Source organism: Siniperca chuatsi, linkage group LG15 (assembly GCF_020085105.1).
Source record: "Siniperca chuatsi isolate FFG_IHB_CAS linkage group LG15, ASM2008510v1, whole genome shotgun sequence".
NCBI lineage: Eukaryota > Metazoa > Chordata > Actinopteri > Centrarchiformes > Sinipercidae > Siniperca > Siniperca chuatsi.
In genome coordinates this window covers 28,132,083-28,158,471 of record NC_058056.1, presented here as the reverse complement: position 1 = coordinate 28,158,471, position 26,389 = coordinate 28,132,083, and the positions used below count along the sequence as shown (strand labels likewise).

The 26,389-nt window shown below is 42.7% G+C and overlaps 1 protein-coding gene across 2 annotated transcripts in view; it reads left to right on the top strand.

Moving 5' to 3' along the window:
* Nucleotides 1-26,389, top strand: part of sptbn5 (spectrin, beta, non-erythrocytic 5) — a 69,443-nt gene that overhangs the window by 9,711 nt on the left and 33,343 nt on the right. For both annotated transcript variants that reach the window (XM_044166605.1, XM_044166606.1), the window contains 35 exons: nt 1,005-1,091; nt 1,170-1,277; nt 1,797-1,881; nt 2,103-2,236; nt 2,522-2,742; nt 3,526-3,664; nt 4,511-4,645; nt 4,832-4,920; nt 6,160-6,313; nt 7,476-7,679; nt 8,222-8,428; nt 9,731-9,905; nt 10,469-10,605; nt 10,772-10,984; nt 11,148-11,300; nt 12,205-12,335; nt 12,485-12,736; nt 13,206-13,281; nt 14,960-15,171; nt 15,419-15,668; nt 16,040-16,179; nt 16,265-16,364; nt 16,968-17,138; nt 17,281-17,445; nt 19,713-19,802; nt 19,954-20,090; nt 21,527-21,713; nt 21,943-22,052; nt 22,164-22,254; nt 22,947-23,063; nt 23,399-23,556; nt 24,073-24,205; nt 24,896-25,041; nt 25,390-25,504; nt 25,604-25,714. In XM_044166605.1, coding sequence (XP_044022540.1) covers nt 1,005-1,091; nt 1,170-1,277; nt 1,797-1,881; nt 2,103-2,236; nt 2,522-2,742; nt 3,526-3,664; nt 4,511-4,645; nt 4,832-4,920; nt 6,160-6,313; nt 7,476-7,679; nt 8,222-8,428; nt 9,731-9,905; nt 10,469-10,605; nt 10,772-10,984; nt 11,148-11,300; nt 12,205-12,335; nt 12,485-12,736; nt 13,206-13,281; nt 14,960-15,171; nt 15,419-15,668; nt 16,040-16,179; nt 16,265-16,364; nt 16,968-17,138; nt 17,281-17,445; nt 19,713-19,802; nt 19,954-20,090; nt 21,527-21,713; nt 21,943-22,052; nt 22,164-22,254; nt 22,947-23,063; nt 23,399-23,556; nt 24,073-24,205; nt 24,896-25,041; nt 25,390-25,504; nt 25,604-25,714 — 5,133 coding nt within the window. The remainder of the gene's footprint in view (nt 1-1,004; nt 1,092-1,169; nt 1,278-1,796; nt 1,882-2,102; nt 2,237-2,521; nt 2,743-3,525; nt 3,665-4,510; nt 4,646-4,831; nt 4,921-6,159; nt 6,314-7,475; nt 7,680-8,221; nt 8,429-9,730; nt 9,906-10,468; nt 10,606-10,771; nt 10,985-11,147; nt 11,301-12,204; nt 12,336-12,484; nt 12,737-13,205; nt 13,282-14,959; nt 15,172-15,418; nt 15,669-16,039; nt 16,180-16,264; nt 16,365-16,967; nt 17,139-17,280; nt 17,446-19,712; nt 19,803-19,953; nt 20,091-21,526; nt 21,714-21,942; nt 22,053-22,163; nt 22,255-22,946; nt 23,064-23,398; nt 23,557-24,072; nt 24,206-24,895; nt 25,042-25,389; nt 25,505-25,603; nt 25,715-26,389) is intronic.

The window sequence follows — 26,389 nt, the reverse complement described above, 5'->3', positions numbered from 1 at the left end:
TGTCTTGTTGTTTAGTATGTTTGTATGTGAAGTCTGAAACTTTTGAACTGGTTTGCCTCCTGAATTCTTTGTCTCAATAGACAATAATTTCTCAAAATCCTCTTAAATAACTTGTGAGGTTCCCCAAGGGTCGAGCTTGGAGCCACTATCTTTTCCATAGCTATGCTGATGACACACAGCTTTATGTGGCCGTGTCTGCTGTTCACAAATTGCTGCTCTTTTTTAGATGTAACTCAGATAAAAGTGGCTGGATGTCACAAAATGTTTTATAGCTAGTATTTTGTTACAGCCATTGAACACCAAAATAAATGGTTTGGTAACTAATAAGTTGTGAAAACATATTATTGTTTTGTATTAATTTATGCTGCGGAGAAACCAAGCAAAACTCCACATTCTGTCTCATTCTCAGTTTAAATTTTTATACTTTTATAAAATTGAAGGTACAGATGAAACAATTACTCGACTGACAGAAAATGAATCACCGACTATTTTGTTAAATTATTAATTGCTAAACTAATTTTCAAGCCAAAGTAATCAACTAGTTCCTGCCTCTGAATTGTTCGGATCTACTTCTTTTCATTGTCTTATGTGATAGTGAACTAAATATTTTGGGGTTTTGGACACTTGGTCGGACAAAACAAGCTATTTGAAGACGTCACCTTGAGCTTTAGGAAATTGTGTTGGGCATTTTTCACCATTTATTGACGTTTTATAGACCAAACAATTCATCGAGAAAATAAGTGGCAGATTAATTGATAATGAAAATAGTCCTTAGTTGCAGCCCTAGTCCCCTTTTCGTTTTTTTAAAATCAATGCTCCAGTCAAGACGCTATCATAATCTATCTCTAAATTCTGGGAATCATTACACCTGTATTTAAGAGACATTAAAGTTTTTTGTTACCAGATTTGTGGTTCAAAATATGAACAGTGAGGACTTCTGTGCAATATTTAGGCAGCAGAATAATTCTGAATTTTCCTCTCTGTATCCCGAATGTTCTCCTCAGATAGTTGGGATGCTGATGGAGCTGGATGACATGAAGGTCCAGTATGAGAGAATGGTCTCAGATCTGCTTCACTGGATCAAAACCAAGGTAACATAAACAACAATAGTGTTGACATTTAACTTTGTTGACGGACTGATTGATTATTGTCTGACTGACTGATTGAAGGTGCTGCAGCTGAATGACAGACGATTCCCAAACTCTGTGAGGGAGATGCAGAAGCTGATGATGGCTTTCAAGACCTACAGAACTGTAGAGAAGCCTCCCAAATACCAGGTAAGACAACATCATAACAATCAAGAATGTCCCTCACCTGCTCAGACTTCAGGTCAAATCTCTCACTTTATCACACGTTTCAAAATCATATTCTAATAAACTATTTTTATCTGCATGATTATTGATGACATAATTAAGTGCAGTATTGCCAAAGCATGTTGTACAAGTTTAATGATGTAAATGTAATAATTGAGAATTTTAAAGATAGATATATATGTACCTAATAATCAGACTGCAATGCAGTTTTATTGGGCTAGAGCACATTATTAAATATTATGCTATAATGTAAGGAAAATTTAATACAAAGCACTGAAAATAATACTGTTTATGATACATTGAGTTACAGATTAGCATGGAATAGAAAGGAATTGACTGATGCTGTCATTTCTCTGTTGAGGACAGCTCTGATGTGTGCTGACATATTTTGCTGCTTCTTTAGCAATATATTTTACCTGAGTAAATATTGAGTTTTGTTTTTTTCTTATATATATATTTTTGTCTCTTTCTGTCCATCTTTAGGAGCGTGGGGTGATTGAAGCTCATCTGTTCAGTCTGAAGACTCAGCTTGCAGCCAACAACCAATGGGCTTACAATCCTCCAGAGGGTATTTAACACAAACATACAGACACACACTCCCAGAGGTACAATACATAGACATACATTCACATGCAGACACAGTTTGTTATATTATTTTGTAATTCTGTGATATTCCTGCTATAATCAAATGGAAACAAAGTTTTTTTTGTGCTTATGGACTAATTAGATTGTTATTACAAGAAACAAGCATGTGATATGGTATTGCGTTTTGTGTATTTGTGTGTGAAGGTAAAACCCTGAGTGACATAGAGAAGAGTTGGGTTTTGCTGGAGAGAGCTGAACATGAGCGAGAGCGAGCTCTGCAGGAGGCGCTGCTTCGCCTGGAGAACCTGGAGCAGCTAGCCCAGAAGTTTGGGAGGAAGGTAGGTTTCCTTTCTCTGAGATCCTTAGTGTCTTTTTACATTTGTGACTGTAAGTGAACTTGAACTTCAGTAGCATTAAAAATGAAGCACATTTTTCAGTGACTGCTAGTTATTTCTTTTTGGCATTTTTGGCCCAACAAATGTTTAAGCAATGCAAAGTTAAAAACAGTGGAATCGCCTACATGCTGCTCTTTAAAGCTCTGAATGCAAAACATGTAAGCAAGGATAGCTGGATCTGTGCAAATCCAAAATTCAATCAACAGTCAGTTTGTTTTGGTTTCTCAGGCAGCACTGAGGGAGGGGTATCTGGAGGACACGGTTCGTCTGATCCGGAGGCAGGACATCCGAGGCCTCTCCACCCTGGTGGAGGCTCAGGCAGCCGGCCGGCGTCTGGAGGCCCTGGCCACCGACGCTTTGGCCAGAGAGCCGCGATTCTCCGCCCTGAGAGACATGGCCAAGACCATCGAGAGAGGAAACTACCACAGCAAGGAGCAGATAATCAGGAGGTGAGAGAAAGACACCTCCTCCTATTGCCTCCATGAGCTGGAGGAATGAAGGTGTAGGATTGAACGATGACTTACAGGTGCAGTGGTGTAAAACTGGACTAAAACTTTAGGTTTAGTCAGGCCCATCTGGGAGGCAGCTGGAATACGGTGAAGATGAGTAGATAACTGAAGTTAAAGATAAGTTAGTTCTGATGTTTATTATGTTCATTAAAATAGAGTGAGGCGTCATCGGCATAGCAGCAGAACTTGACACATCACAGGCCCTGTTAACTGGAAATGACTTTGTGTTTCTTATGCTGGGCTCGGTTTTAGGAGTTTTAAAATCCTAACCGGCTGTGAAATCGGGTTGCATCACGCACATAAGGAGAAACTTCACAGATTTTCTTCTCTCTAATCTCAAACATGCTCACGCTACAAGATTTGAAAACAATGGCGTATAACCCACTACAGGATATTATTAAGATCACGTGATCTCATGGGGGAGCAGACTTAAACAGGTCCCAGGCCAGATTTCTCCTCCGAGTGTCGGGAGGGGTGAATTGGGGATAAATCAGCCCAAAACTCCTGTAGTGTGAGCCTGGCTTTAGATTATGGCGGTGTTCGTCTCATATGACACAATTTCTCTAAAGCAAGAAAATTTCGTCATCTCAATTTATAAGTTCAAGCAGCGGTTATGAAAATAAATCTGTTGTTCATGTACTTAATAATAATCACAGGGTGTGTGTGTGTGTGTGTGTGTGTGTACACTGCATATACATAAATATTTTTGTGTGTGTTTCTAAGAGAGGAGAGCATTAGCCATCGATGGAAGGACCTACTGCAGCAGCTCCAAGAGCAGAGGGGGCTGCTGGGAAACGTAGTTGAAAATCTCAGCGTCCTCCGAGACATTGAGCTCGTCTCCCAGGAACTGAAAGAACTACAGGTGAGTTTACGCTGAAAGTCTAATAACACATTTGGTTAGTAAGTTATTAAGGAGGAAACTGAGTATGTGTGTGCAAAATGCAAGTCTCAGTCTTTGTATCAGCGGAAAATACTGAGACAAAGGCAGAATTAATAAAACATGAAAACAACAAAAAAAAAAACGTCTATACTAGTAAACAGATTGTGTCCAGTCAGCACAACACATTTTATCTATTTCTACAACCGTTCTACAACAGCTAATACAAATAATATTTACACAGCTAAGAGTGTTCAGAAAGTTCATTCTTGACTTATGGAAATGGACCTACTTATTATTTTTTTTCAACCACATCTCACGGCCTTCAAGTTCCGGAAAAAGCTAGTAAGCGGACCTTGAGTTAGATTATGTTGTCGAAAAATATGAAATATGAAAACAACATAAATGCAACAATTTGTAAAATATTTACAAAGTTCTATAATAATATGAATAACATTTCAGGCAATGGAAAGGGTGATTTATTATAAAAACTATGCTATACTAATAACTTAAACAAAACTATGACAAAAGAAGTTGGTCTGCGTTTTGTGTTGGTCCGACGTTTGATATTCTGTCACTAAATTCGTTTGCAAAACTAATATTGGATTAGGGATTTTCCCATCTGTAGGGTTTCCCATGAAAGCAGCAGCTTGTTTGATCAGCTTCACCATGTCAACTATATTAATACATCTATTTTCTATATAAAACAAACTACAAGGTCAGGTCTCATCAAAACTGTTGTATGTAGTTTCAAAGCTCGTCCTTCCTCGTTCTCGTCTTTACTTCCTTCCCTTTCTCTGTCTCCTTCCATCTCCTCCTCTCGGTCTCCAGTCCCAGGCCACTTCCTGTGAACTGGGGAAACAGCTGGCGGAGGCGGAGTCTCTCCTTCAGAAGCAGGATCTCCTGGAAGCTCAAATCTCAGGTCACGGTGAAACCATCACCGCCATCAGCAGCACAGCGCTCAAGGTACCGTATTGATTATCCTCCATGCCCTACATTGCCGTTCTGTCAGACAGCGCATTTACTGAAGTACTGTACTTAAAGTACAATTTTGAGGTACTTGTTTATTTCCATTTTATACTACGTTATACTTCAGATGATGTTTTGTAAGGAGGTCATGGGTGACCACTAATCTGTTTCTCTTCGTCTCAGGTGAAAGTGAGAGACGGTCAGCAGATTCAGAGCAGAGTGAGAGCTCTCGACACTCAGTACAGATCTCTGGTTTCCCTCAGCAGCAGCAGGTTTTCTTCTGGTTTCACTTTTACACCAACGTCAAGCTTCCTTTACACCTCCATCTGTCTTTCTTCATCCTCCTCTCTCTTCCTCTTCACCTACTTATTAACTTTCTTTATCACTACGTTACTCCCTCTTTGTCTTTATTTTCATCTCCTTTTCTTTCCTCTCATGTTTCCTCCTCACCTCTTCTCTCTTCTCCTCACCTCTACCATTTCCTCCTCTCCTCACCTCTCTCCTCTCCTCCCCTCTCCTTTCTTGTCTCTTCTCTTCTCCTCTCCTCTCCTTTCTTGTCTCCTCTCCTCTCCTGTCTTGTCTCCTCTCCTCTCCTTTCTTGTCTCCTCTCATCTTCTCTCTTCTCCTCACCTCTTCCATTTCCACCTCTCCTCACCTCTCTTGTCTCCTCTCCTCTCCTCTTTTGTCTCCTCTCCTTTCTTGTCTCCTCACCTCTCTTGTCTCCTCTCCTCTCCTCTTTTGTCTCCTCCCCTCTCCTCTCCTTTCTTGTCTCCTCCCCTCTCTTGTCTCCTCTCCTTTCTTGTCTCCTCACCTCTCTTGTCTCCTCTCCTCACCTCTCTTGTCTCCTCTCCTCTCCTCTTTTGTCTCCTCCCCTCTCCTCTCTTGTCTCCTCCCCTCTCTTGTCTCCTCTCCTTTCTTGTCTCCTCACCTCTCTTGTCTCCTCTCCTCACCTCTCTTGTCTCCTCTCCTCTCCTCTTTTGTCTCCTCCCCTCTCCTCTCCTTTCTTGTCTCCTCCCCTCTCTTGTCTCCTCTCCTCTCCTCTTTTGTCTCCTCTCCTTTCTTGCCTCCTCACCTCTCTTGTCTCCTCTCCTCTCCTCTTTTGTCTCCTCTCCTCCCCTCTCCTCTCCTCTTTTGTCTCCTCCCCTCTCCTCTCCTTTCTTGTCTCCTCACCTCTCTTGTCTCCTCTCCTCTCCTTTCTTGTCTCCTCACCTCTCTTGTCTCCTCTCCTCTCCTCTTTTGTCTCCTCCCCTCTCCTCTCCTTTCTTGTCTCCTCACCTCTTTTGTCTCCTCTCCTTTCTTGCCTCCTCCCCTCCCCTCCCCTCCCCTCCCCTCCCCTCCCCTCTCCTGTCTCCTCCCCTCCCCTCCCCTCCCCTCTCCTGTCTCCTCCCCTCCCCTCCCCTCTCCTGTCTCCTCCCCTCCCCTCTCCTCCCCTCTCCTCCCCTCTCCTCCCCTCTCCTCCCCTCCCCTCCCCTCCCCTCCCCTCCCCCTCCCCCTCCCCTCTCCTCTGTCAGGAGGAGACAGTTGGAGGCTCAGCTGAGGTTGTTTGAGTTCTTCTATGACTGTGAGGAGTTGGAGGCCTGGCTGTATGAACGCTGGTTGAGGCTGCAGACGGCCGGACTGGGACGAGACCTCAGCCACATCCAGCTGACCCAACACAAACACAAGGTGGGCCACACGAGTCCATTCACACACACACACACACACCTGGTATCGATTAATCCATTAATGATTATTAGGCTCATTTCATTCCCTCAGTTGAAGCTCACCTGTGGAGTTTGGCCTCATGCAAGAACCACTTGCACGAACAGATTAATTCGTAAGTGGTACATACGAGAGATTTAACAGAACATTGTATTTAGAATTTCTCTGAGGTACGAACACATTTTACGAGTGGTCCAGACCTTTCGTATGAGACGCGCACAGATAGTCGGCCTTTTCTCCACAGGGGAAAAACAAGTGTTTGAGTTATGAATTATGTTGCCTTGATCTGAGTGAATTTGGAGTTTAAATAATATAACAAAAACAAAAAATTATACCCAAATAAAAAATAGGGCAAGGCAAGTTTATATGTATATCACATTTCATACACAAAGGCAAGTCAAAGTGCTTTACATAATGCATTAAAAACATAAAAAAGCATAAAAACATTCAAATTAAAAGACTAGAACCCTTTTTAAAAGATAATAAAATAAAGCATATCATCATGGCTTGTTGTGACAAGTTTATTTTTTCTTTTTAAAGATTTTATTGGCTTATTTTGGCGTGGCAGCTTATACAGTTCGGTGAGCTATGTGTTCGGAAAATTCTCTCACAGCAAGTCTCTCTACAAGTGAACATCAGCAGTGTATCTTCACTAACTGCATGATATTCTCTCCTCCTCCTGTGTGACCGCCACGTCACCTTGACCGGCTCCCATTTAAGTTATTGACCTCTTTGCTTCAGCAAGACGTTTTTTTTTTTTTTTTTTAGCATCTAACTTCATATGAAACCAAAAAAAAAAAAGGTAAGAGAGGTTTAGGATAAGAATACGAAAATGTTAATGTTAAATCCTGCATCGTTAACATCCATGTTTGCTTACTAGCTGTCTTCTTCACGGCCTTTGCTGGCACATTTCTGTGTCTAAATAAGTATATTTACCACACAAATTAATAATTTAAATGAATGATTTTAATTTAAGGGCTTGAATTACTGATTAGAGGGAATGATTATTCTAAACTATCTGATCACCTGATCCTTACACAAGCAGATGGATGCAGATACAATTTTTTCCTTTTTATTTGTCTTGGGTTAATCAATTCGATAAATTAATCTCATTACGTTCTGTCAGGTTCTGGAGGCGGAGCTCCAGGCCCAGGAGTCTCTGTACCACGGAGTTGTGGGTCGAGGTCAGGATCTGCTGTCCAAACAGAGTCAGGTCAACCAGCGAGCCATCCAGAAGTGGATCCGTACCCTGAAGAAGCAGTGGAGCCACCTGACCGACGAGGCGGTGGGACGCCGCAACAGACTGCAGGCGGCCGCAGCCATAAAACAGGTAGACAAGGAAACGTTTTGATCAAACAGGTGCAGAAAGAACGAAAAAACGAACCAGGAAGAAAAGACCCGGAAACCAAAATGTTTTGTTTTTTTGTCGGCTGTAACTCTCTTTCTCTGTGCCAGTCAATATTTCGTAATGTATAGGAACAAGTATACAGCATTGTTGTGTTGACTATTGTTCCCTTAATATTTTGCCACAATAACAATACAAAACGTCAGTGTAATTTGCAGAGTAGCTAGCACTGTAGCTAAGCTAGTGATTAGCACTTCTTCTTGGGCCAAAAAACAAACTGACACATTGTGTTTTTCAGGGCTTGCAGAATTATTTATTTAAAATGAAAAACAGCCAAAAGCTATCAGAGCTTCCTTTGTCCTTATAAAACACAGTTTCTTCTGTGACTTTATTGATGTTTAGCGCTTTATGTGTTTAATGTAATTTATGTTTTGTTGAGGTTTATGGAGACTGGATCCAGGTTTACTTTGATCTTATAAGTTTAAGACAGTTTAGTTAACACATCGAACTACTTTTCCTCCGTTCAGTACTTTGCAGATGTGGCGGAGGCCAACTCTTGGCTGGGCGACAGGAAGCCGCTGCTGACCAGCGAGGATCATGGGAAGGATGAGTCGAGCACGGTGGCGTTGCTGCAGCGCCACCTGCGGTTGGAGAAGGAGATGGCGGCCTACGCCTCCGAGATAAAGAGACTGTCGGAGCAGGCGAGGAGCGCGGCGCAGCTAACCGCTCTGACTGTAAATATAGACTCAAATCCTACTCACCGTGTCTGTGTAGCTGTGAGGGTCTGCGTGATGTAAATGATGTCATCTGCCCATGTCTGTGGACTGTATACGCTGACAAACATGCGTGAACACGTCAGTGTAGTACAGGCGAGTTTGACAAGGCAAGTTTATTTATACAGCACCATTCAGACACAAGGCAATTCAGAGTGCGTTACAGGGGCCTAGAAATACGTTAAAAACAGGAATGCATTAAGAAAACATTAAAATTGCATTCAAAAGTCAATAAAAACAAAAGCAAGTAAATAGTTACAGACTAAAATGAAATTATGTATCTTGAGTTATTGGAAAGCTGCAGTAAACAATAATGTTTTAAACCCTGATGTAAATGAGCTGACGGTTTCAGCAGACCTCAGGTAGTCAGGAAGCTTGTTCCGCAGGTGGGGAGCGTAGGAACTAAAAGCTGCTTCACCTCGCCTGGTTTTGATCCTGGGAACACTGAGTAAACCTGTCCCGAGTTACCTGAGGGGTCTGGATGCTTCCTAACGTACGAGTCAATCAGAGATGTATTTAGGCCCGAGACCATTTAGTGCTTTGTAAACAAGTAATAGGATTTTAGAATCTGTCCTTTGACACACAGGAAGCTCCACTTTCCTGGTGAGACACCGTTACAATAAAAATAAACACACAAACAACTTTTTCTGTATCTTGTTTATCCAGAAATCTTTTAATTCTTGCTATGTTTTTTAAGGTGATGGTAGGCTGGTTTTGTAATTGTCTTTTATGTAACTGTTGAAACACACTCCAGGGTGTGTCAGTACAATATGACATCACTGTCGGGTGTGGTTAACAAAGGGTCCAAAACCCACTTGGGTGTGGTCTTCACCCATTTACATTTGGCACATAAAACTGCACATGAGGCAAATATACAAAGTACCACTTGTACGAACAGTACCATTAGAAACACACACTGATAAGCACGTTTCACAGGGCTTGTAGTGGCTGACAGTCCACAGTGAAAAGGCTCTTTAGTGTCTCTGCCAACACTTGAGAGTTGTAATCTCCACCACCTGCTGCTGTTTGATTATCAGCTGATAGACATTCAAAGTCATTTCTGCCACCTCATATGGCACATGCACTCCGTTTTAACAGGTTTCCCCGCCCTCGCCCCCACATAACGAGTCAGAAGTGAAACAGACTTTAAAACTCTCAACTGAAGAGGGCAGAGAAACACAGTTTTTCAGCCTGGTGTTAAGTTGCTCTTTTAAGTTGTCACTTGATGGTTTGTATTTCTAAAAACTCACTCTTTTTGTGTAGGCGGAGCCTCAGCAGAGTAAGATGATCCAATACAGCGACTCATCTGGGGAGGAGGAGGAGGGGTCAGGAGCGGTGACATCACCGCCACCTAGCGCCAGGGGTGGGAGGGGCTCTGGGAGCTCCCCCTCTCAGAGTGAGGACAGCAAGGCCAAGGTCCGCTTCAGATACAGCAAAGGTACTGTTGTGTCACTGTCACACAGCAGAGCATGATGGGAAATGATGCAAACTTTAAACATTAGTTTTTGTCGGGTAAATTGTGTGAACAGAGTTGGTTTCATTTCCTGTAAAGTCCTTTTGGGATTAGTTTTCACCAGAGGAGGCAAAATAATTGTCACATTTATCTCCTTATTAAAAACTGTAATAACACACCTCATCAGTACATGATATTTAGCTTCTTCTGTTTGCTCACTTCTGACAGATTCGTCCTAATTAAAATCACAATAACCTGTGACTACTGGCTGATTGAAGCTCTGGTTAGGTGTCATCGTTTGTTGAAACTATTCTCTGATTCAGACAGTTACTTATTTAAACTTGGAATAGGTCAATAAGACATAAATAATGTTGGTAATTTTATAGATTTGGTGCATTGTCCAGCCCTGCGTTTCCCTCACGCTTTATCTCCTGTAAGACCTGCAATAAAAGTAACCTCAGGTAGAAGAAATGTTAAAAATATAAAAGAAACGATTAAAAGATCAGGAAAATCCTTAAAGTGTGAAATCGAACTGAACTGATTTTCAGGTCAGTTTCTGTGGGATCGTAATGAGATTGTAACCATCGTCAACGCTGAGCCGGATGGAGACCGAGTTCTGGCCAGAGACAGCCGAGGAAACCAGCAGCTCGTCCCCAAAACCTACCTGACCCTGCTGCCAGCCACTGTACGATCAATATTCAATAACATTTAAATTAGATAAATTATCAATAACCTTTAAGCCAATGTCCTCAAGACCAGCCTGTAATGATGAGTCATTTTAGATCAATAATACGTCTAATGATTGTCAGTCAGTATATAATGTAAAAACCTAATGTCCTCACTCTGCTCAGGCTCCTCCCCCCACCCCACCCGCCTCCACCAATGGCGTGCCGGAAAGCCCGAGCAGGAAGTTGAGTCGTCCGAGGCGCAGCCGCTCGATGCGTCGCGGCACGGCTGAGATTCAGACAACATGGCTGCCAGACCCACAGTACCAGAGAGACACTGTGGAGAGCACGCAGGCCAGCCTGGACCAGGACTACAACTCCCTGTACAACCTGGTCAAGGTGACAGGGGCAGCATGGGAAATGTAGTTTGATAATACTGTTTGTGTGACGATTAAAATAAAGCCTAAAGGAAGTCAGATGATGAAGATTCAGCGAAGTTTAAAGCTTCAAGCAGCTTCTATGAAAAATAAAAGCTTTCTGGTTGTTTGTTTTGCGTTTGCAGTCAAAGACGAGGAGTCTGGAGGAGACGCTGCGTCTGCATCGCTTCTACAACAGCTGCCAGGAGTTTGAGTCGTGGATGGAGGACAAGGAGAACGTCCTGAACACCTTTAGCACCGACGCCAACAACCTGGGAGTGGTTCAGGCTAAATATGAGGTGCAGGCGTCAATTATGTCAATAAATCTCACGTCAAAATAAACTTTCTACCCGACGCGCTGGGATTTTCAGCCTCACAGAAACCGATATTTAATTAAAAAGTGTTTTACTGCTAAAAGACAACACACGCTGCTCTCCGTGATTATAATATCATCCATGATACAGGTTCAAATGTGAAAATAACGAAATAAAGAAATAACTTTCTGATGAAAGTATGCTTCCTTTATTAATCAGACCTACAGTTACCACAGATCCAATAATTTTAACTAAATGGGGAATCAGAACACAAATCAGATCTCAACGTGGTGGTGATATTACACCGGTATAAAACTACGGCGATGTAGTATCAGATCAGTTCGATCGCTAACTGATTTCTAGTAAAAGGGTAATAAAAGACTTCAGTAAAGGATGGTCTCTCCACAGACTCACACAGAAACAGCTCACTGATTAACATGTTGTTCTTTTAATCTGTACACAACCAGAGAGTTTGTGGTTTTAGGGCGAGCTATGTGCTGAAACTATATCAAAAATCGTGCTCACAAGTGTTTTTCTAGTCGCTGTCTGTTTTTTTTTTTTTTTTCTTTATTGGATCGTATGATTGACAGAAAGTGACCCGATAGGACAAAGGTCCTAATCAATCCCATCCAGGGTTGACTGATTATCCTCATTATGTTCACGTTGTGACTGAATTTCACCAAAACCATTATAATTTATAATTCAATATAATCATTTTGAAATTACCAATTTAATAAACTTGAATGAAGCTTTTTTGAATATTGGACTCTTGAATTATTTGTCTAAATTACTGTGAACCCTAAAAAGTGTTTTTGAAATTGCACTACTTAAAAGGACCTACTGAAACTTTTCAGATTTAGGCTGCGTTGACGTTGACTTCCTGTTCCAGAACTTCCTGACTGAGTTGGCGAGTGGGCGTGACCAGTTGGATGACGTCATCAGAATGGCGGAGGAGCTGGTGAAGAGCCGACACAGTAAACAGAGAGAGATCCAGGCCAGACAGAGGAGGGTTTCCAACAGGTACAAACTGAACATCTCGGTTCAGACACCTTCGACATCTACAAGTGATTAACAAGTGGCACTGATGATACTGATTGGAAATGAATGAGAGTGAAATACACCCTGAATGATGATGTGAGTCTGGTTCTCCTGTACCCTCGTGTCCGCAGGTGGGATCGGATCCAGCAGTTGAAGGATGAAAAAGGACACGAGCTGCTGAGCACAGCAGACGTGCAGTCCTTCCTGCAGAGCTGCGAGGAGGCTAAAGCTCAGCTGCAGGGTCAGCTGTCCCAGCTCGACACCGTGGACGTGGGCTGCAGCTCCTTCACCCTGCTGACCGAGGAGAAGAACCAGGTTCAGGCCCTAAGAGACATCCAGGCCCTGGAGAGCAAGATCGCCTACCTGAAGAGCGTTGCCAAGATGTACGGGTCTGATTTAGACAGTAGAAACCTCCATTTATTATAAGTTTAATGCAAAGTCATAAGTTGAAAGAATCACCTGTTTCATGAAACCTGTAATTTCAGATTTGTTGCTGCAGAAAATTCTAAGATTCAGAACTCAATTTAATAACTTTCAAATTCTACATGATTTCTAAACAATTCTGTGCTCTTTGCGGAGGTTGGAGTTTTTCACCTGAGTATTAAGAATAGTTGAGGATCTAAAAGAAGACCGTGAATAAGCAGACTGTAAAAATGATAACAGCTATTTCCTGGTTATGATTTAAACATTTTTCACAACTCTGGTTTGGGCCAAAAATGGATTAGGAAGATTCATTGAGGAAGACTTCAAAAGTTTTAATATGAAAGTTTAGAAGAGCCATCAGACAGCTGGTTCGGTCTTTTTCATTTTAACTGCATCTTATAGTCCACAATGTTATTTCCTGTTTTACAGGAAGCAGGACTGCAGTCCAGCAGAGAGTGCAGCCATCGTGGAGGAGGTTCGGGGTCTGGAGGCTCTGCTGAATCAGGTCTGAGTTTAATTCATCATCACAGACTGAACTGTAGTAGAGTTAGACGGTGTAGTCCCTCATTCGTCCAGGAGTGCTCCACCTGCCTAGTTTCACCTGAAACCAAAAAAGCCAAAAAACAGGACAAAAGGGGAACAGAACCAAGAAGGAACGGTGTCTCCATCCATTATGTATCTGGACTGTCTGAAAAACTACAAAGGATCTTTAGACAGCACGATGTTCCTGTTTTCTTTAAACCAGACAGAAACTCGTTCACCCTAAGGACAAGATGCCCACACAAAAACAGAGCAATGTAGTCTACTCCATTCAGTGCAGTGAGGAACACTGCAAAGAGCGGTACACAGGTGAGACCAAACAGCCACTTCACAAAAGACTTTATCAGCACAGACGACACGCTAACTCGGGATTACAGAGCGCCGTGCATTTGCATCTGAAAGCTATAAACCGCACATTTGAAGACAGCGAGGTGAAGAGTCTAAGTAGAGAGAAGAGTTGGTTTGAAAGAGGAGTCAAAGAAGTCCTCTTTGAACAGAAATGGTGGTCTGAGATTCAATCTGCCAACGGTTTACCACAGTGTGTTAACACCGTGGTCAGGCCAATCACATGCTAATCAGGTACTTAACAGTGATGAGGGAGGTGCAGCCAGAAAACAATAGGCCTGATTACTGATTACTGGGCCATCATGGAAACAATTAGGTCAGCTTCAGGTGAAACTAGGCAGGTAAACAGCAGATACTCAGGTAGACTCCTTCCTGAGGGCGGGGCTTAAGCAACACAGAGTAGCTTAAATTTCTGAGTTCTCAGACCATTTTCACAATTGAGAATGACTTCTGGATGGGAGCCGAAACGTCTTGATTCTGAAAACAGCGTCCAGATGACTGCGACTGAAACCTTTTCTACGATGTAGTAGGGTTACACGTTTTAAGATACGAAGGCCTCTAGTTTCTCGGCGGTATGTGCACAGCCAGTGTTACAAGCCTGAAAAGGTGGAGCTAATTAATATAATGATCTGCATGGGCGGTGCCTCTACCAGCCATCGTGAACCTCATCACAGTTTAACAGAAGTTCATCTGTTAAATTTCCGTTCACCGCTGAGATCCATCACAAACTAATATTTACATTCAGCTGCTGAAATGTGTCCACTCTCATTTCATTAAGTGGCTTGTTTATGTGATGTTAATACGGTCTGTGTAAAAATAACAAGCCTAAACAAGGACTTTGTCATTAATGATATATTTCATGAAGGCAGCAGCATGTGTTACATTACTCACACGCCACTGTGGTGTTATCATCAGTTACTGCCAGTTTACAGCCATGAAATTAGAGGCCAAATGCTGTTTTATCACTTTAAAGTAGGATCAGTTAAATTGGACTACTATCATACTACACGAGATGTTTCTTTCCATTAAAATATTAGTAACATTTTCATGTTTCTGTCTCGCGTATCTTCACCAAGTCAGAGCTGCTGTCGAATTTGGCCATGAAAATGTGATTCTGTGAGCGACTTCGCTGAATTAGTTTAGTCTCTTCTTACAATTACTTTGAGCGATGATTCAGCACATCATTAAAGAAATGTCAGCTTTAACGATGAACTGAAGAACCTAAAATCTGACACCCTTCCGGTCAGAAATCACACCAGCTCTCGTTCACACTGTTCTCCCGTTCTGTTGTGGACCAGTTGAAGCATCAGGCGGCCGACAGACAGCAGCTCCTGGAGGAGGCCCGCAGGCTGCAGAGCTTCCAGCAGCGGGCCAAGGAGCTGAAGCGCTGGGCTGGCTCGGTGCAGGAGCGCCTCCTGCAGGAGGAGACGGCGACTGACGTGGCCTCAGCTGTCGCCCTGCTGGAACAACACCAGGAGCTCCAGCTGGAGATGGAGGAGCAGAGGAGCAGGTAAAGAGTGCCTGGTTCTCCCTTTTGGCTGCATGTGTAGTAGATACAGAAAATAATGCGAATCTCTTTCCTCAGCTGTATGAGAAAGATACATTTGTGGTTATCTAATTTGTAAAAGGTGGAAAACAAAAAAAGTTGAGTCAAATTTGACTGAGATTTGAGCCACACAGAAAGCTCAATATTAATAACTGTCAGTGTAAATGACGTGTTTAGGTTGAATAAGGCCACAGTGTTTGTGTTTTCTCAGGTTTAAGGAGATGGAGAAGTTGGGGAAATCCCTTCAGCAGGGCTCTTCCAATGGGAAGACAGGGGGTGTCGACATCCAAGAAACCCTGGACGATTTCAAAGCTGATTGGTCCAAGCTTGACAAGATGTGGACCAGTAGGAAGGAGCGTTTGGAGCAGGGGGTGGAGCTCCAGAGGCTGAACCAGGAAGGAGACCGGATCGAGGCGGCGCTGTCTGGACACGAAGCTCGACTGAGGGTCAAAGACGTCGGGGTGAGGACGCTTCACTCTGATCTGTTTTCAGAAACCGTACTCAGTTTTCAATCCTAAATATACATTTACAGTGAATTGAGACATGAAAGCGGGACACAGAACTTACAAGAACGTACATTTGTACTTCATACTTATTTTATACTTATACCACTTGGTACTTAATTTATCTTGACTTTATTATAGTGTATTATATTTTGATTTGCTCAGTACTTCTATTCCTGTGTGCACTGACGTGACAGTGAGCTGCTGTAACAAAAGAGTTTCCCCTCGGGGATCAATGAAGTATTTCTGATTCTGATTATGTGTGAAACAGAAAAGTTCAACAGTATAAATGACGTGTTATGATAATATATGTGTGTTTATCGATGCAGGACTCGGTGGACAGTGTCCACAGTCTGCTGGGCCGACAGGAGGAGCTGGAAGGTCTCCTGAAGGCTTTGGACCAACAGGTCGATCATTTCACTGAACGCAGCCAGGAGCTCATCAGCCAACAACACTACGCTGCAAAACAGTAAGACAACCAAACACAGCTAACTGCCTAACTAGCAGTGATATGTGTGTAATGCGGTTTTAAAAATACTGAGTTTATCTTTAAGCATTAAGGAGAGGAGCAGGAGCATCCAGACGGCCGACAGGAAGTTGAAAGAGAGCAGCAGGCAGAGGAGGAGTCTGCTGCTGGCCTCAAAGAAATATCAGGTATTATTATTATATTAATATTCCCTGACCGTTGTTTTTATAAAGACTCCTGTACCTGTATTTCATTTTTGTCCTGACGTTGGCCTTGATGGCTCAGTGGTTCAGGTGACCTCATGACCTTTCCCTTGGCACCACCATCCAGACAGAATTCCCCCTTGGTTAAATACTTTGGTCCATCAAAGTCCACTACAATTTAAATTCACAGCCAGTTTCCTTAAAATTCTTTTTTGTGACCCCATGGACTTTCTTATAGCGCCACTGTGTTTCAGGTTGTACACAATAAATTAGCCATTAGATTTTAATGACCCCGTGACCTTTACTCTAGCGCCACCCTCAGGACAAACATTTGTAGCTCCAACACTGGCTCTAACAAGGCCCTAAGAATAGCTAAATCATCAGTGTATTATTTGTTTTGTCCAACACCTTTGTAGTTTGGGATGTACTGAACATTGCAGCCGCTAGGGGCTTAAAAGTAAAAAACAAGACAAGACTAGTGGAATTCCTGTAGGAGAAACCTCAAATTAATGTCATATCTTCATATTTTAACGTCAGTTCAGTCATCAGGAAGTGATTCATTAGTTGTCTTGATGTTTTGTGCTGCAGGAGTTCCAGAGAGATGCAGACGAGCTGCTGCTGTGGATGGAGGAGAAGTTTAAGGTGGCGGAGGACGAGTCGTACCGCGACCCCACCAACATCCTCCGGAAGCTGAAGAGACACGAGGCGGCTGAGAGGGAGATGCAGGCTAACCAGGTCTGGCTGGACAGACTGGTTCAGGTAAACTGCTGCTCACTGGTGCCCAGTCCAATGACATACAGTTCATACAGCTCAGGAAAAAAACATCTAAATAACCTTCTTCAGTTACTTGACTTGACCTGTCACATTGCGTAAACGCAGCTTAACTGATGTGTATGTTCAGCTGGGGCAGGAGATGCTTGCTGAAGAGCATGACAACAGTCAGAGCATCAGGAGGAAGTCTACTCAGCTCTGCAGCCGGTGGAAAAGACTTCAGGACAAGATGGCCGACAGAGGAGACAAACTGAGACAGGCGGGACAGCAGGAGCAGCTGATGGAGCTGCTGCAGGTAAAACCCAGACTGAAATACTGACTGAGAAACTGACTCAGTGACTAGTTAAATAGTAACTGACTGGCTATCTGATATTAACTGACTGGCCAGCCTGCAGAGCTGCCAACTCTCACGCACTGACTGTGAGACTGACGCAGTTGACACAGTCTCACGCCGCACGTCCATTTTCTCACGCAGAGAAAAACACATTTATAGTTATTCAGGCCTTCAGGGGGAAAGCAAGAAATATCCACAAATCTGTTATATTGTAATTAATTCCCATGTGTGCTGCTCAGAGTAATCTCAGCGCACCGTCTCCACTCTCGCGGCGTGCACACGCAGGAAGTGAGTTACTATGGTTACAGGGACGCTCTGTCTGTCGCTCTGAAACTTTGTCGAGATTCCCAATATAAGGTTTTTTTAGGTTAGTATTCCTATGCAAAATCATGAATCTAATTGTACCTCAATGCTGAAATCTAATACAACATTGTTTTACATTTTTGGTTAACATTATACAGGGTTGCCAACACGCTCTCATCTCTCTCAAATCTATCTCACGCCAAATAAGCCGAAGCCTCAGAGCCACTCCCTCGTGAAAAAATATAATTACAGGCTGTATGTTAAATAGGCTTTCTCTGCACACAGGACAAAGTCTGAACGTCAGGCTTTTTTTCCAGAGTCCAAAGCACACAGTTTGTGTGGCTTCAGTTGACAAAGGCACACACAAACACACACACACAGCTCCAAAATCAAAAAACACCTTTCCTGTATGCAGAGTTTTGCCTCGTTTAGATTAATTAAGGTCACCAATAATGTGACGCTAGAACCACCACTACAAATTTGAAAATCAAATCATCATCATGCATTGGTATTTATCCCAGCTCTTATTTATCAGACAGTACCACAGTAGCTTAATTTAGCTATCCTGCTGTCAGAAGATGAATTGCCTTTGTATAGTACAGATAGATAGATATAGTTTATTGGCCACATGACCAACACAGGTGGAATAGTATGTTATACTCTGCAGCACAAACACATAAATGGACAGCAGACAATCCACGTATTATTACGATACAGTCAACATGTCATCACAGAAACATAGTACACACAACCATACAGTAGGTGTAGCTAATGCATGTCAGTAGTGTGTGAGGAGGGGGGCTAGAGGGAGGAGTTCAGAGTCCTGATAGCTAAGGGAAAACAGCTGCTTGTGAAGCTGTTATGTGTGAAAGCACCTCTGACATAATCAATAAGAAAAATAAGACAAATCCAAACGAATAGTTCAGCTAAGAGCTCTTTCCTTCTCTTCTATTTTTATGCTGGCTTTCTAGTTTAATAAAACATTGTTTGTTCGTTTTCTGGACAAATTTATCCTGCGGGATCCACTGTCTTTAGACAATGTGTTTTTCATACAATGTTTGTAGATGTAGCTACTTGCCAACCCTCCAGATTCTCCTGAGAGTCCCACTGTCCCCTTCCTCCAGACTCCACATTTCAGCATCGACATTAGGCCTACTCGATAAAATCACTAGAATGCAGGAAAACAGTCTCTGAAATTAACAGTTTTCTGGGTGAAGATCCCCAGACCGGTTTGGTCTCCTGATTCAGGCTACGATGTCTGGAGGTTGGCAAGTATGCTGATGAACCATACTTAATTCATCGTTGACCGTGATTATTGACTTGGCTTTTCACCTATACATGCTTTAAAATTATGAATTTAGCTGCTGAACTTTGTAAACAACATTCCTGGGGGTTGAGGAGTGATGGCCCCGACCCCTGCGGTGGGTAATGTCACAGAAGGCCGGCTCAGAAAAGGCACTGGCTTCACCGAATCTCACCCCAAACTAAACTGAAAACTTGGCAGCTCTGCCAGCCAACTAGCCAACTAACAAACCAGCTAACTGACCAGTGTTATCTGACTAACCAACTAGCGATCTGAGTAATATAGCCAACTACCTAAGCTAACTGACTGACTGACGCAAGGGACATTCAGATAGCCATTCAGTTACTGAATGACTAGCTAATGAAATGATTAACAACTGAAAACTTGCAAACTATTTGTTGGCCAGTTAAGTTAGTTGAATAACTCTCTAACCATTGAAATAATTTGCAACGTAACGTATTTACCAGAGTAAATGACTAAACAAGCAAACAAACAATTTCTTCCAATTTTCAACCTGTCATGAACAGAGAACCAGTCTTTTCAGAGTTTACCCAGATAACTGTAAGCCCTGAAAACATAAATTACTGTGTTAGCCTAGTTAAAGTCATTCTTCCTTTCTCAGGATGCCAAGCTGAAGATTGAGGCCATCCAGCGGATGCTGAACAATGCTGCCGAAGGTCACAACCTCCGCTCCAGCCGAGTGCTTCTGAAGGTGAGGTCACTGAGGCCACACAAGGCTAACACTGGTGCAACGCCAGTCATTTTATATGGGATCCATGGTAATCCAGTCTAATTCCATGCAGTATTTATTGTGGAACTGGCAGCCTGTTAGCGGTCAGTAACTGCTGTGTTTCTGTGTGAAGGAGCACCAGCAGCTAGAGCAGGAGGCCAAGGAGCTGGCGGAAAAGATCAACTCCATCGTCAGCAGAGCCAAACGCATCGCCTCCAATCACTTCGACTCACAGAGGATCCTCCAGGAGACCGACACTTACCTCACTCTGTGAGTGGACTCTCTACACTCTGCAGAGTAGAGAGCATCTTTGCTAATACCGTTTTTAGCCATACCAGCGGCGTGGCTTTAGGGATGGCAATGTCAGTCAGTCTGTCCACTTTCGGCCAAACTGAAATATCTCAACTATGGGATGGATTGCTGTCAAATTTTATACAGACATTCATGGTTCCCAGAGGATGACTCCTAATGTCAGGGGGATCTGACTTTTTCTCTGTCGCCACCATGCCCTTGACATGTATGGTATTTAGTAAAAAGTGTCAACAACTATTGAATGGATTGCCATGCAATTTGGTTCAGACATTCCTGCAAAATACCTGCAAAACTAATTACATTGCGACCAGCCTTTAGCTGCAGTCATACCAAAATTTGCTGTAGATTATTTCAGGGGTGGGCGATACCACAAAATCAGGTTTCGATCCGATACAGGGCCAGAATCACCGATATCAATATAGATATGGATACTTTTTATTATTAAAAGCGGCTTATGTACTTTCATGTAGGGGAGAGCAGTGTGTCATGATTTATAAGGTGAATGCATCATCAATAGGCTAAATCTGAATACATTTTCATGACCACTAAATGATTTACCGAAGGTCAGCAATCATTGTAAGGTCAGCCGAGTGGTAGAATTTCTACCTGCCACCTGTGAGACCCAGGTTTGATAAAACACATCGCAGTTAGCAACGTTTTAATTCGCAGCTGTGAAATAGCTCCAAACGATTCTCCTCTTTCGTTCAGCCATCACTGCAATAATATGTCGGAAAGTAGTCAGGGTGTGCTGGTTTCACTTCGATGAAATACAAGAGAGAAACTGATCCCTTTTTTTGGTATCGATCCTATTGACGTTAGAATCGATCTTCAAAACGAGATGTAGTATCTGTAGTATCGATATTTGGGTATCGATCTGCCCACCCCAGATTATACAGCGTTTTATCAAACATTTTAAATAATTAACCTCTGTCACAATCCATGCACTCATTACAGCCAAACTGCATTTTTCCGCTCTGCTGCTTGTATTATTTCACCTGCAGTCATAAAACAAGAACATAAACAAACAATATTTGCTGAATGAGAGTTCAGTCCCACCCACTCTCTCAAACCGGCTGATAGAAATGCGATTTCGCATTGAACTCCGCGCAAAGTGAAAGCGGCAGATCAATTCTTGACTAAAATCGTATGTTTCTCACCCCGTTCCTGCAACTATAGGAACTAATTAATGTCCAAACTGTGTTTTCTAAGATTATGTGAAAAAAATTGTGTTTCAGCAGCAGTAGTTTTTGAAGCGTCCTGAAAGGAATCATTATTCGCATCTATTACAATTTGGTTCCAGTTCTAATTATTCTACAGAGAGTGCTAATTGCGTTTTTATATAAAGGTGATATGATTTGGCAGATGATGTTCATTTGACGAGCTTTGTGCTGCAGGTTCAAGTCTCTCCAGAAGCCTCTGGACCGGCGTCGAGCTCAGCTGGAGGCGTCGGTGCTGCTGTTTGGGTTTTATCATGATGTGGACCTGGAGCTCAGCTGGATCTCTGAACATGTTCCTGCCTCTGGATCTACAGATTACGACAAGTCTCTGGCTGGAGCCATCAGTCTCATGCAGAAACACAAGGTACTGGCTTGGTTACAGTTTATTACTTATAAAAAGTCTCCCATTTGTTCATCTAAACAGCTCAGAGTGAGATAAAGATGATGAAAAAGAAGTGAAGGGTGATTTGTGACTTATAAAAGTCAATTTTCCAGGTATATATTAAACTTTATAAATCAGAATAACAGCTAAAACAAAGAAAACCCTTTTTTTGTTTATTCCAGGCCTGTGTGTGTTGTGTTTGTTCACCTAGGAGTTGCAGGCGGAAGTGAGCGCCCACCGAAAATACCTGAATCACGTCCTGGAGAAGGGGCGGGGCCTGGCCAAATCCAGCAAATCAGACGGAGAGGAAGTGCTTCAGAGGTGCCGTTGTGTCTCTCTTCAGGGTCGACTGTGCATTTTTCTTTGCATTTCATGTCAGAATTCCCTATTCTCCTTGATAAATGACTGTGAACTGTCTGCTGTTTTTTGCAGGTGCGGGCACCTGAGTTCAGAGTGGGAGGAGCTAGAGGAGGCCTGCAACAGGAGAGCAGCTCACCTGAGCAAGGCCATAACCAGAGAACAGGTGAGGGACAGAGAGCTGAGATTATTATTTCGAATGGAAGAAGGTTTTAAAAAAACATGGGTCAGCAAAGCGAATGTCTAATGCCGGGTTCAGACTACACAATATCAGCCCGACCCGACAGGAGTAGCATCAGGAAAGAAAATGGCAGACGCAACAATCGATCGTTTTATCCCTCGTAGTGTATCATAGTGGACGACAACTGACACCACATCTGGGACAATGTCCCGAGAAAAAAAAACAAATTCCACGAAGTGTTCTGTGACGTTGACCAATAAGAGCACAGTACATGACGAAGCGAAAGAGGAATGATGATGTTGGTTGTGCTGCGAGGTAGAACTGTGAAGCAGAGGAAAGGTCACAGTTGTCTTTTCTTTTTTTTAGGCTTTTCCGAACACAAGACAACAAGTATCATACACCCCTCCTCGGACACCATGACTCTTTATGACTCTAAAATTGCTTAATCTGACAGAGTGACCATCTTATCAGTCAAAAATATTGTGTAGTCTGAACCCGGCACAAGACTTTCCCCTCCATCAACAAAGCCCTTAATAGCAAGACACTTAATAACACAGTTACCTCACTAGCTGACAGAGAGAATGGTTGTACTGGTCTGCTACAAGTGTACATTTGAGGAACTGTTTGTTTTGGAAGCATTTTGTTTGGATTTTTCTCTGAATGTGAACCGTCTCCAGCTGCTGTTGGACTGCTCAGAACTGGAGTCCAGGCTGACTGAGAAACTCACTCTGGTGAACACCGACGACTACGGCAAAGACCAGCTGGCCACACAGAGTTTCATCACCAAACACCAGGTACAACACTCACTCAGAGAGGTCTGTACTTAACCAGAACAATAGGGGACCTCAAATCGTTCCCTGTGGAACTCCTTCTCCAAATGAAACTGAATTCTGGAGATACTTACAGGTATCTTTACTTTGCATTTGTCCTATTTTCTCCTTGCATCTTTTGCATAGCTTAAACTGCCCAGTTTTAGAGCTTATTTTCCAAAACATTTCCACCTTTTTGTGAATATTTTTTAAACAAAACTTTTGAACCAACAGCACTCACACAAAGTAATGATGGGCAAATGTGAAATGTGGCAGCATGTATATCTGTGAACAGTATCCCGATGATTCCCTTGCTTTAGGTGTTGGAGGGCCAGCTGGAGGTGCTGGAGGTGGAGGTGGAGGAGGTAGGAGACCAGGTGGAGCAGGCGGTTCAGAACTGGAGGCTGGGGGAGCTCAGCAGGCCCTACAGTCGCCTCAGCAGTCTGAATCAGCAGCTGCAGCACCAGGCTGCTCTCAGGTACATACTGACTCATAATCGTGTTACTCTATAATTACATTCTGCTCTAAGGCAGTCTGACGCTGTTGGCCCCTCAGGCAGAATCTCACTTTTATTTGGCGTATAATCCTGCTCTAAGTTTTGGAACTACATTTCTCATAATGCTTAGGGGGATGTAAATAGGAACTATAATGTTGCCATGGAGTCAGTTATTTCCAGTATCTGTGGGCAAGTTGCTGTCTAACTCTCCCGTGCCCTCCTGGGGAGACGCCTCACAGTTTGTGATTCGAGTCTTTGTACCTTTTATGGACAGTTTTTTTCCGTCACCACTTGTGTGCAATTTATTCATCCTAATTTAGGGATGCCTGGGTGTCATCAGAGAAAAAGAGTAAAAGACAGAGTAAAGCCTTTAAGAATGCAGAAGCCATTCATCTCTGATGCTATAGTCTAGTCCTCCGTATTCAGCTCTTTCTATGAACCTGTCTGCTCACCTGTCTGTGTACCTGTGAGTCTAACTGTCCATGTGCCTCCTGTCAGGGGTCAGAGGTTAAAGGAAGTCCTCCATCTCCATGAGTTCAGACAAGAGTCATCAGAGTTGGAGGACTGGATGAACCAGCAGAGACAGACAGCAGAGTCTCAGGACCTGGGCAACGACTACCAACATGTGCAGGTTACATCTCAATAACTAGAGCCCCACAGATAAATACACAGGCTGATATTATTGCCCGATACTGGCTTATTGCAGATATATCATTATCTGTAGATATATCTGCCAATAAGTAACCGTAAATGTCAGTAGAGCATGTCAAAGATATGTTTGAGGTCATTTGAAAAGTGTCTCTGTTACAGAGTTTGTCTACCAGAGAGCACTAACGAGTCTAATTTTACTCTGTAAATTGTAAAACTCACCACATTGTTATCCGTACAGGCCTCAGAAATCTAGTATCATCGGGCTCCACCATATACTAACTATTAATAATACTGGTAATGTGTTTAAAGGGCCATACTGGTGTTTATATATGGTGTAGACCAAGAACTATGCAAAAATGTAGTCTCTGTCTCTATACCTATGTGATGATAATCAGCATGTAAATCAAACTTTTATTATTTGTCATATTAAACAGCTGTTAAACTGTTTTCTCATTATTTAAAAATGATATATATGAGCACCATTTTATGTATCAAGATAATGTGATAGTGAAGTCCTGCTCCCAAGAAAACTGTTTATCTTGCAAGGAAATTAAAGTCATGCTCTGATGATCAAAGTCATGATGATAATACACCTTAAAAAATTATGTAAAGACGGTGAAGGTCACTGTAAAGAAAAGAGTTTCTGTGTTTGTGATGTGTGACGTTTCAGTTGCTTCGTGGGAAGTTTGAAGGTTTTCTGAAGCAGCTGGAAGTCGGAGAGGAGAGTCTGCAGAGCTGCAGCGACCTGGCTGCTCGACTGATCCGCAACAAGCATCCACAGAGCTCTGCAGTCAGAGAGACACTGCAGCAGCTCAGGTACACTTTACATCCACATTAGCATTTTCAGATAATTTTCTAAAGGTTCATCAAACACAATGAAATGCCAGAAACAATAGAAAAACACTGACCTTTTCATTTGGTGTGCGTGTGAACCACTCGAGCTGCCAAATTCACACCATTTCCACCCAAATGGCTTGCTGCAGTTTTCAAAATGTTACTTGTTGTATAGAGATGAAGTGTGAAGAACTTTAATCATCTTATTTGGGAAGGAAGGAAGCACAGGGGAAGTGCAGTAAGGAAGGGCTTCAAGGGTAGATGCAGCTTTGTATTTGACTTCTAGCTTACTTCTTTCTTTCTTTCTGTTAATTCTGACATTGTTTGCAGTGCATGCTGGGACGATTTGAAGAGCGTGGCCAGGGAGCGTCAGGATCAGCTGCAGAGAGCCGAGGAATGTCACCGCTTTTACCAAGACCTGACTGACGCACTGACACTAATCCAGGTACAGTGTCCATCTGTCAATACATCACATCACATCACATCACATCACATCACATCCATCCATCCATACATACAAATCTCTCTCTCCCTTCCTCTGTAGGAGCGACAGAAGAGCATCCCTGACGATGTGGCGAAGGATTTGCGGGGAGTGATGTCACAGCTGAGGAAACATGAAGCTCTGCTCCACGAGCTGGCTGCCACAGAGCTACAGGTACACACACACACAGAGATATGAGTTAATCATTCAATTAGCAAGTCAGAGCAGCTAAATGGAAAGTGTAATTTTAATAGTCGTTAAGGGCAACACACCTCAAAACACTTGTACCCACAGTTTTCTTTGTAAGCACTGGAGGCGTTAATGCACATCAACTCTGTAAAAGTACTGGTTCGGCAGTAAAATGTCTCCTGGGACTGATTTCTGATTCTATCTCACATTATTAGATTGTTAATACTGATGCATCAATGTTAGAGCAGCGTTTTACTGTGTTGTAGTTTTAACTGCTTTCAGTTAGCTAGTTTAACTGCTTTATATACTAACTGCTTTATATACAGTTAGCTAGCTTTATATACATAGCAGTTAGTTTAAGCTTTATATACAGTTAGCTAGTTTTAACTGCTTTATATACAGGCAGTTAGCTACAGTTAGCTAGTTTGAACTGCTTTATATACAGTTAGCTACTTTATGTACAGTTAGATACTTTATATACAGTTAGCTAGTTTGAACTACTTTATAACTATACAGTTAGCTACTTTATACACAGTTAGTTAGTTTAAACTGCTTTATGTACAATTAGCTAGTTTAGTCCAGTGGTTCCCAACCTAGGGGTTGGGCCCCTCCAAAGGGTCACCAGATAAATCGGAGGTGTCGTCAGATGATTAATGAGAG